The 12339-nt window shown below is 35.6% G+C and overlaps 1 protein-coding gene across 1 annotated transcript in view; it reads right to left on the bottom strand.

Annotated features, from left to right (window-relative positions):
• The window catches only part of LOC127855616 (uncharacterized), a 156653-nt gene that overhangs the window by 16756 nt on the left and 127558 nt on the right, over positions 1-12339 (bottom strand). The window contains exon 4 of the mRNA XM_052391362.1: positions 5233-5387. Within this exon, the coding sequence (XP_052247322.1) occupies positions 5233-5387 (155 nt within the window). The remainder of the gene's footprint in view (positions 1-5232; positions 5388-12339) is intronic.

A 12339-nucleotide genomic window follows, 5' to 3' on the forward strand; every position in this document is an offset into this window, starting at 1 on the left:
AAGTTGGCACCAACAGCCATGTATACAATAACATTACTTACAGTTTAAGGCGTAATTCTGTGTTTTTTGGAGATTATTAATTTGTCTACTAATAATTTTAAAGCCTATCCCGTGATCGATGTAATCGAATGCCATTTCGTACGATACGTTGGCACTTAATTTGTAATATTAGATTTGTACTACAAGTTTATGGCATTGATGTTTTCATTTATTGTCAGCATATGCGCATTTCGTCTGTGTTTAATCCTGGGTCAAAGGTGAGGCTCGGCTAGCCCGCAAACCAGTCCAAACCCACAACGCAATGCATTGACAGATGCTGTGATCCCAGTTTTAGTCATTGTATGTTTTTATTTGTGTTTTGTGATTAAAGCATTGGATAAAAACACTATTTATCTCCTTATATATTTTCTGATGATTTTTTTTGCAATATTAAGCTTGTTTCAACGTTGATACGTTTAGTATTGGCCACCAAATGCTATTGCAACTGTTCACACAAAACACTTTGTCCTTACCTGTCCTTACCTGTATTATAATGTAAAATATGAACAATATCGAATGTATATGCAAAAATAGGTAATTGTTGTTTATATCATAACGCAGTTTACTATTTCAACTGTAAGGAATATAGTTTTTAATTAATGTATCTAAACTGTCTCTTTGAATAAACAGTTTAGATGATTGTCAACCACATCCTTTGGTAAAAAAAAGAAATCAAATAAAGTACAGTAACTGTCGGTTCATCATATATACTACTACTACTACTACTACTACTACTACTACTACTACTACTACTACTACTACTACTACTACTACTACTTCTACTACTACTACTACTACTATAACTACTACTACTACTACTACTACTACTACTACTACTACTACTACTACTACTACTACTACTACTACTACTACTACTACTACTACTACTACTACTACTACTACTACTACTACTACTACAACTACTACTACTACTACTACAACTACTACTACTACTACTACTACTACTACTACTACTACTACTACTACTTCTACTACTACCACTAGTAGATAAAGATAACTCATTTGCTTAAAATAGTTTAATAAAAAAAAAAGTAACCTGTTATTCCATTTTGATTTCTGTTTAGCATTGATGCAGATTAGAGAAGACCCCGTTTTGTTAATCAATGTTTGTTGTACAATACACAATAAGCACGTTTAGAGCAATGATAGTCCACTGGTATTATCACTATTATCCATAGTAGCAGACAACAATTGAATTGAAAAAAGGCAAATATTTCCTTTCATTTTTTTATTTTTTATGAATGGTAGAATTTTGGAATGGTAAAGTTCACCAATTTTATCAAGATTGCAATAAATAATGATATTTTATACCGTTCTTATTGTTGATTGTTATTTGTTATTGCATAATATATGTAAACAAACTGTGTGCGCGCATACTAGTGTCGGGTAAGACACCTTATAAAATAATGTATTTCCGTGACTGGTCGAAAAAGGTGGTAATTTAAAAACGGTAGTGGGGAATACATGTATGTTATATGATATTCATGTCAATGAATGCTATATAACTTCAGTCTCTAAATACAGATACAAAGTCACCAGAATGCAGGATTTTACGTTCCTTTTTCCATTTTTTCTAGGGGGAGGGCCTCCAAACGCCCCGATTGCAGGAGGGGGACACCTCTCCCGCACCTACACCTTCGCTACTTCGTCTCTCAATAACAATCGTTGATGGGGAAATTCGCACCCCCCTTTTCAAAACCCTGGTTACGGGCCTGTACAATTAGAGACTATCGGAATATATGCAAACTTTTTTATTTACTATCATATAAAAATAGCAGATCGTTATTTATGAAGTTGAATTTTTGTCTTTTGGCTTTTGCAAATCTTAAAGACGTCTCGTCGATTGCGTGTAAAAATGCGTTAAAAATGCCCGGATGAAGTAGGATGTTGGCAGACGAAATAGATAAGATGATTAACATTGAATTTTCTAATTCTTACAATTTTTTACACAGATTTTCTTCTGAGAATTTCTCTAACATCAAATTTAGTAAATATTTTTAAGATCAATTTTAGTGAAAAAAACGTTTTTAGAAAATAAAACAAATTTCGTGGGTAAAATAATTCTGTTATTGGCAAACGCTAGATAACGATTACTATACAGAGCGGGTAATCACGTGATGGTCAAGATAGCGACTTCCATACAGGGGCATGCATTTATCGCTGTGTTATACCCTCACAAGCTTGTATTTATTCTTTAATGCCGCTCATTTTCCAGCCATATTATCAAGACTTTATTCGCTGCGAAATTTCTTAGCGGGATGGCCTAATTACAGCTTCACTAAGTAAATTTTCGGGGAGTAAAGTCGAGATATAAAGCGTATTTTGATTCGAAATAAATGCAAAACAAATGTTTACTAATATGGTTGTAAAATGAGCGTCATCTAAATATTTAAAAAAAGTAATCACAGATAAGGACGACACGCATTTTTCGTTACTTTTTGCATACTCAGTTATGTGTTTTTTTTAACAAAGTGAATCTGATCGTATTTGATCGTATTTGAGTTCGAGATAACAAACTTTTTCAATGTATTTATAAATGGCGTACGTTACTTTAATAGATTTTACGGATACATAATGTTTTTGTTTCTTTAAGAAAACTGTCGAGGTTTAGGGCTGTAATATCGTTAAACTCTGTGACGGCTAACATTTACCTTGCGATTTTGAGCGGGAAGAGAGGGGATCAAACAACAGTATTTTGATCCGCATACTATTTGGCATATTATTTAAAATTATGTGAATACTTTGAATAAGGATTGAAAACTTCAGAACGTGTGCTTCAAAATACGGCGTGCACGTAATATATTGCGTATGTTACGATGCCGGTAAAGACAACAACAACAACAATAATAACAACAAAACAAAAACAACCTAATTGTTCCATTCTGCTTACATGAAAATGAAGTTATCGTAAACTTCATAATGAGAAGTATCAAACAAAACAATAAAAACTAAGATATAACTTTCACATTAGCTTCCGAATGAAAAAGTCGTTCAGGCTCATAAATAATAATGATGTACTGATAACGTTAATTACCACCTAGTACGAATATTTCAGAGGGGCCTGTAATAGTTATGAAAAATATTGACTTCATCTTTTCAATAAACAAACAACGGACAGATCTGTAGGGAACTATTTTTCTCCAAATTAAAAAATAAGAGCATAAACATCCGGGCAATTTCTTGTTCGCAAAATACCAAACTCTCTTGATACGTGTTTCTAATTTTCCGATTTATATAGTTTTATTGTTTAAATATTTCATTACTTCTTGTTCCATTAATTTGTACTTATTCTTTAAAAATACGTTTTAGATTGCCTTAAAATTTTAATTCAGTCAATTGTCCCTTTAACATTCACTTCAGTAGAATCTTCGCTGTATCTTGTTAATAGACTTTTAACGCTGATGGCGCTTTGATTATAAGTTATTAGTGCGGTCTTTTGACAGCGAATGTGTAAGTGAGCATTCGCTGACATATATTGCATTAGTACAAACAGAAATTTCCCGAAGATTAGGCATACCACGGACTACAATAGCTGGGATTATTAATAGATTTTGCGCACGGAATAGTGTTGGAAACTTACCGAGAAAAGGAGCCCCGGCAAACATAAATGAACGTGAAAGTCAAGCATTTTTGCGGATCGTTAAACAAAACAGGAAAATAACTTTATCGGACATAACTGGAGTTTTCAATCAAAATAGGAACGCTACAGTTCAAAACAGAACATTCATTCTATGATCTGGCCTGCCCAAAGTCCGGACTTAAATATCATAGAGAACGTATGGCATAGGCTTAAAATACAACTAAAAAATCAACCTGATATCGTAGACACACAAAATAAGCTTGAGCCTTGAGGCAGCCATTCGAGACATCTGAATAAACATTCCCGTTGAATATATCAGAAACTTGTATTCGAGCTTACCAAGGAGAATACAGAGTGTATTAAAATCGAAAGGCTATATTACCAAATATTAAGGTAAATGGTTGGTCACTTGGTGTTTAATATGTTTAAAACGCTTTGTTTTATGAAGCACATTTATTGTTGACGTCAGCCATTTAGTTTATTGACGTTCACTTGTGGCACATCGGTGTAGTTCTTATTCGTATTCGTAGAATAGTTGCAAAGCAGAGAAGTGTGTTTGTTTCATCCAGTATGAAATTCAACGGTTGGGCATATACGAGATGATCTTGGTACAAACCAAGAACATGTGTACATGTAGCATGCTGCCATGTTATGTAAAATGTTACTTAACTAGTATAAAGTAGATTCATTTATTTTTTCGCCTAACGAAACGTTACAACGTTATGGAAAAGAAGCGATAAAGCCATTGAATAAGGGTAAAACGTACCTATTGCAATGAAGATATGGTCTAACATTTAATAAGCGATAGAGCAAGATCGTCCGCTATTGACATGCGTTGCGAAGATGTAAAAATCTTCAATAAGCCATAAGGCAAGATCGTGCGCTATTGACTTGCGTTGCGAAGATGTAAAAACACTGTATAAGTGTTTGAGCAAGAACGCTTCAGCTATGTTCTAAGTGGTCACAAAACAGTCCGCCATGCAATTTGAAGATTACTATAAAAACAAACATTGAACAATAGATTAAACTACAGCGAATCAGCTATGGTGCCAGTTGTCTTTAAACAACGCATGTCAACAGACCGCTCGTTATTTGACAGGGACGTGGTTCAAATATAATCAATGAAAATATAAAGTTGCCAAATATCAATAATATTCATATTATAGCACAAGGGGTTTGCATGTAGTTTGCGCTTATCACACTACCTTCCGCTCTTAACATATGAAGATATACACTTATTAAATCAGCGATTTAGATTAAACAATTCAGAAATTTTGCCAGTCGACACAGGACGGTCCGCTATTGAATATTTCATTTATTTTATGTTTTTCAATATACAAACATGTTGCGCATCGGGAATAATAACTTGCGATAATATTATTACATTATGTTTATAATTAGTTATATCAAACAAATAGTCAAGGAATGTGGGAAAATATTATATTAATTTCGGAAAAGCTAACAAATACTTAAGTTAGTAATGGTATGTTGGTGTAATTGTAATGGTAATCGCGGAAAATTTAGCGCAAACAACGATAAAAAAGTTAAAATGAACATGCAAATGACGGTTCATACTTAACAATAGCACTTACTGTTGTTGTCATAGGAACGGAACACGTTCTGGAACTCCCCGTACGTAAGGTACTCGTTCTGGTCTCTGTCTGCCTTCCGAAACATCGCCCGAGCCTGGGGGCTGTCATCAAACACATGACCGCTTCCAGAGGAACGCTGGTTCAAGGTGCAGGCGCTGGTAGCAATCACAGAAATACATGTATTGAAGAAACTAGTGCACACCTTCCACCAAAATACGTGGCCACCAATCACTCCTGCATTGTTTTAATCAAAAGAGCTAGTGGTTACCGTTGCAGACTCTGTGAGACAGTGATAAGTAACGAGCCAGTTAACTAGTCCGTTTATTATTATTATTTAATTGACCTCTCCGGTGGAACATTGGCGCGTGGGCAGTGTCGTGCTATAATTTCAAAATAAGTTTGTGCCAGTAAACATGGGTTATAAAAAGGTGGCATATGCAGGAATGGTTTATTTAATTGTATAATTACTTATGCTGAAGATTTGTAATTGAAAAACAGTATACAATGAAGGAATTTTCTACAGTAGGTCGAGATACCTATACCACATATTTTGATTCACGCATGGGCATAAAATATTTTGCATGGTTTTTATACAAACATAATTGTCATGTGAAAATAACATGATTTGAACAACATGTAAAATATATACAATATCCAATTTGTATAATATGTTGCCATGAATGTTGGAAAGATTTGTTCTGTGAAATGTTTCGGCGTATATCCTGACTTTGAAATTTAGGTAGAAAATAGACGTTTATATTACATAAAAACAAATGTTTAAGTCTTGTTGTGTTCTTGTTCACTTTATAATCTTGTAAACACCACATGAAATGTCTGTAATGAAGTGCACGTATATTATACCACATAAGAGTAGATACAAATTATAGATCACATAATATATTTCCTCACATGTTTTTTTGATGATTTTCTTCGTCATCGAAACATATGGTACGTTGATATCTAATTAAGACGCAGTTGTCTTTCCACACATTCAAATAACACTGTCACATGCCCATCATGCGAAAATTGGTCTTATGGCATATGCACTTGCACAGTCTGGTCAGGGGCTAAGCTTTCCGCTATATAAGTACGCAAGGTCCCGCGGTATCTCAAGAGAAGCTAATTTAGTATGCACTTTCACAAGACTGCGCGGATGCCTAGGCTGGGCTGGAGCTATGCACACCTTCACAAGACTGCGCGGATGCCCAGGCTGGGCTGGAGCTACGCTGGTAGTATATTGCATAAGACCCATTTTAGCAAGACGCAGGTCTTTAAATATTTTCTTGTGTCTTGTAAAGGGAACATCAAACCACGATACTTTGCGATAGAAAATTGAAGTGTCAATAAGTTATTAATAGCAAACTGGCAAATTGCTTACGTCACACATAAGTGGCTTGATAATTAAGCGATATCCTTTTTATCATGGACGCTATATTATTTCGGTAGCTTTGCCTCAAAATACAAGACAAACTGATTTAACTGATAGGTTTCATTAATGTCTTTCCTTAAAATTCTTGTTGTTTAATATATTGCAATACTGTGTTATCAACATAAGGCGTCCATAGTACATTGATTACTTTGCCGTCTTCCCATGACGATTTACTGACCTAGCCTTGACCCTGCAAATCTTTAGGATGACATTTTATGGTAATCCTTTATTGAAACGGGCAAAAAATGTGTTACTGCATCTCCATACACTGAACAGTGTTACATCATATAATTGAAAGACGAGGTTATGTTGCCAATGTTCTGGGTGATAATGCTCTATACAGCCAATGGAAAAAATGAAGTTTATACATTCGAATCTGCTGGCGTTATGTAAAAGGTCATTTAAGGTGAATAGCTGGGTTAAACAGCTACGCCGAATACGACCTTAATAAAGCATGGAAAGCATATGTTAAACACTCCACAGAGCCTTTCTCAGTATATTTAAACATGTGTAAAACAGCAAATAAAAAAGCATTAATAAGACAGTGGTTGGATAAGTAAAAACCAATTATACAGCTTTGCTTAGACAATGGTATCATATAAGAGATTACTTATTAAATATAAGCTATATCAGCCAGTTGAAAAGTGAATAAAACACAATAAAAAACCCGTAACCAGAGATTTTAAACGTATGCAAATCAGACTTACAATAAAGTATTCGTATGTCACATTGCTAATTAACTCTTTGATGACCGTACATGGACAAAGGATCAGTCGTATTCAAAACATCATTAAACCTTAATTTAACATTGGAAACGTGTCATACAATTACAATAAATTATAATCAGTAACATATTCATAGATAATTAACTATTATTTAATATAAGTCTTCCGGAAACATACGTAAATATAAGCTTGTGTAAATACCTTAGATTTTGTGATTTATGTGTGAAGTACTTTAAAAACACTTCTGTCATGCACTTAGGGTTGATAACGACACAATTGGAAGGCAAATCCGTAAATAGTGTTTAAGAAACGAACTAGTTAAGAACGCTCAGCCAGCTCAGAATTACAGATAAGACAGCGTCATGTGCATACACTGTACTTATCTTCGAGTCCTTAAGTTCATTTCTTTAAGTGTACTATTTAACCACGGTTTAATGGTTGATATATGCAATAGAAATAGAATCTATTTTGCAAGTTGCTTTTCATGTGTGTGTTTGTCAAAACTAACATTTTGTTACATAACGAACTGACATGCTGAATATAAAACAGTTCACTATATAGTGCTTACTCATTTTAAGTTGTTCGCTTGCGAACAACTAAGTTTAATACCACGCGTTTGAGGCCAGTTTTATTTAAACTAGGATTAACCTGATAACTGCCGCATCTGCTCAATCCGCGCTGAGAAAGAGTTGTATAATTGATGCCAGAGCTTCGAGTTCTTCAACTATATTCATTCACAAATGGAAACATAATGTGAATATCATGTTAAATGGAATATGTTTTGAACGGAGCGTATATAGACAAGATTCAATAAACAATGTTAGAAATATACATGTCGCGGAAGAGATTGTTTTAGAATGATTAAAATAGTCCTCTATCTGCTGCGTCTTAATCGCGTGGTATTTTTGTTCAGCACAGGTCATTCATAATCAGAGGCTATAAATAGATGCTGGAACAAAAACTACTGCAGATCAAGAAGTATAGTGTTATATCGAGAGTCCAATATACTATTACGCGTCTGTTCCGTAACCTCGGTTATAGTGATTGCTACTACAGCTGGGTTAAATTTGATATGTCTGGGAAACCTTCTTTTTTACTCAACATGTAGTGGCGATATCTCATGTATTCTCAATTGACATGACGCCTGGACGATGATCACTTAATCACGTGGCTTAGCGGTCAGCAAACCTAGACAAGCTAACACCGAAATGGCTTCTTTCCCTATAGATTGCATATAGATTAACGCAATATTCCGAATGATTTTTATGGACTTTTTCACACCATATAACACTTTTAAAGGGGTTTGTGTCATTTTGTTATTCTGCAAATGCAAAAAAATATTAGTTAATAGAGAACATCAGCAATTTATATCGTTTTTTTCGGTACATTAATCACGCTCTCAAACGTTTGCGCGCTTACCAAAATCGAACCTGGTACTACGTCTAATGGTGGTATTAGCAATAAATTAACACTACACTGGTAGACCCATGTTATTTACGAAAATATTAACGAAACATTTTTCCCCGTGTTTTTAACAAGAAATAGCGCTTTATAACTGGGATTTCGGTGAAGTTTTACGCGCTTTCTGACGCCGAGTGGGTACCTAAATCCCACATGTTTTTACGTATAATTAAGAGTGATATTCATACTATTAAACATTGCTTATTGGACATTTATCAATCAATATAATTGAAAGTGCTAAACAACACAATCAGTTTGGTCATTGTCTGATATAAATTAGCGTTGTATGAAGGGGAATTCGGTCAGGCTACTTAATAAAGCTACCAGTATCAGACGCTCGCGAATGTACCGACTTCCCCCAAGTTATCGCATTTATTGGTTATATTAGTAATAATAACTTTTATAAAATGACATCTATCGATACGTTTTATTAAAATAGTAACATAAAATGGTTTTCACTTGTTTCTGAAACACTAAAAAACTCGATTTATAACGGGGATTTCGTTAAGTTACGCAAAGTGGGTACCATTATTCTCTATTATTTTACATGCACACGTGATTTAATTCATACTTAATAATGCTTAGTTATTGCTTATATGACATTTCCAGTTTTTGAAATCAATTAATGTTCTATAAGGGGGATCTCGGTAATTCTACGCATTTAAGCTTCCACTCGCACTTGTCAAGACCGCATATCCGCGTTGGAAATGGTATAAATTTAATTCATCTAACTTATCTTTCTGGATACCGAATGTCAGAGTTACATAAACCCTGTTAACACGGTTTTTGCCATATTTCATTTCCGTTTTTTTTGTCGAACAAAATAAACTCGTTGAAAAAAAAGAGAACTAGGCATTCGATATCCAAGTGTGGACTAAACGCCTTTATAGGTGACACCACATGTCTGCACATGTGTAGATACCGTTATTAAGATAAGATATCACGTGTCACCTTCTATTAACATGTATAATGGCAATAAAGTGCATTACTATCAGAGTGATAAAACACAGCATGCATTGATTTCATGCTGGGTTTTATTTCTCTTAAAGTCATGCATATACACCTTGCTTCTATTAATCCTCTAGTAACTGATAAAACTATTAAAAAATCATAAACTATTATGTGATGATCAGATCGATAACATAAACCATTTATATCTGCTAGTGTATTCTATAATTAGATATTGTTATTGTCTTTGACAGTGTTGACGTTCAGTTGTTCGTAGGGACGACCGCATGCCTCCATCCATTTCTTACACTTCTCAAGATCTCTTTTCGGCTTTGGAAAAGATATAAATTCAATGCCACCAACTTATCGTTCAGGATATCGATTGTCCAAGTTACATAATCCCCATTGACACAGTTAAACCATTTTTAATCTACGTTTTTTTTAAAGAGGAAAACAAAAGAAACTTGTTGAAATCAAAGTTAACCTAGACATAGCTTGTTTAGGAAAACGGCGGACAGTTCGTTGCTTACTCGCGCGCCCGCTATATCGATCGCTGATTGGTAGATCAATTCTTCGATAAGGATTTGATTGACAGGCGGCGTCATGTCAATTGCTTGGGTGATAACAACGCAATAGTATAAGGTAAAGTACGGAATCTGGATAGTGCCATCTATAAGCTCGCACTTCTTTCATCAAGGGCGACACTACACACACGAAGCGACAGTGGACAGGCGATATTGTTACAGCGATATTTGAACAGTACGCCGCGAATGTCGACTAAAATATCGAGTATCGCTTCGTGTGTCTAGTGTCGCGGTCTGAAATTAGACCCCGATACACGAGATTCGCATAATATGGGCGATATTTGAAAAATAAAATATCGTTGGTCGCCGCGACGGTCGCGCAAATTATCGTGTATAGCTTCTTGTGTCTAGTGTCTCCCTTTTAACGCGACACTAGACACATGAAGCGATACTTGATATTTTTCTTGACAGTCGCGGCGACGCACGATATTTTTCTGGACAGTCGCGGCGACGCACGATATTTTTCTTGACAGTCGCGGCGACGCACGATAGTTTTCTTGACAGTCGCGGCGACGCACGATATATTTAAAATGATATATCGCCTTTTGGGCTACCTAAACAAGGGCGATATATCGTGTTAAATATATCGTGCGTCGCCGCGACTGTCAAGAAAACTATCGTGCGTCGCCGCGACTGTCAAGAAAAATATCAAGTATCGATTCTTGTGTCTAGTGTCGTCCTTGATGAAAGAAGTGCGAGATTATAGATGGCACTATCCGGATTCCGCAGTAAAGCTTGTTTATGTTCACAGTTTTCAATTTATAAAGCGTTGAACATGTGTTGCGAAAATGCTGACTTCGAAATAAATTTCGAAATTTACGTTTCTTACTCATTAAATTGAAAAGAAAAGTTAAACTTGTGCGTGTGTGTGTGTGTGTGTGTGTGTGTGTGTGTGTGTGTGTGTGTGTGTGTGTGTGTGTGTGTGTGTGTGTGTGTGTGTGTGTCTGTTGATTCTCATGTTTGTCGCATATTCGCCGCATGAATTGTGAGTAATTGTAGTCAAACCACACATACGTGTTAGTAGATACACATAATACTACGGGAGTTCACATCATATGTGTCCTCACATGGTTTATTCTGAGTTTATTTCTCCGCCATCAAAATATAGTGTACGTTAATATTAACCCTCAGTTTTCTTTCAAAACATTCAATCACACATTCAAAGCCGCGTCATGCGAAAATAGGTCTTATGTCGTTTAGTTCAGCATAGCTCAAGCTCAGCCTGTGCATTTGCGTAGTCTTGTCAGAGGCGATGCTGTCCACTATAACACCACTCGAGGTTTTATGGTCTCATTATGTTTCTCCTGAACAGACTGAGAGATTCGCAGGCTGGGTGGGCTATAGCTATGATTGGCGCATATGGCATAAGGATCATTTTCGCATGATGCTGGTCTTTTGAAATTACATTGCGAGTTGTAAATGGAATATTTTAGCACAATGTATTTCGATATGAAATTGAATAAAAAAAGCAGGGTAGCCTATTCAGGCGTTGAGGAACGACTTCCAGACGTGCTGACCGAGAACGGGAAACATTTATGGTTAGATAATTAAATGATTTTTTCTTGACGTGACTCTTTACTATTTCGGTACTTTTTTTAAAGCAAAACTATGTTAATCGATATTTAATTATGTCTTCCCCTGACGATTAAGTGAATGAGTACAGACCGTGAAATTCTGACGGATGTTAAGCGTAATTGTAACTGGGCCACAATAATTAGTATGTGTCTATGTGTCGTTTGAACGTGCAGCTAGAAGTCCGGAATTCCGTAAATTGAACAGTGCTGCATTCTTTACGCTGAGCACAGACACGGTGATGCAGCCAAATTTCAGGGGATTTCTCTCGATTCAGCCTCTTACATATTCGAATTTGTTCATTCGTGCCTGCTGACGTTATGTAGACGTCATTTAAAATGAAAAGCTGGGTAAAACAGCTACGCTGGAAAAGCGCACTATACCGATG

This window comes from Dreissena polymorpha, chromosome 13 (assembly GCF_020536995.1).
Source record: "Dreissena polymorpha isolate Duluth1 chromosome 13, UMN_Dpol_1.0, whole genome shotgun sequence".
Lineage (NCBI taxonomy): Eukaryota > Metazoa > Mollusca > Bivalvia > Myida > Dreissenidae > Dreissena > Dreissena polymorpha.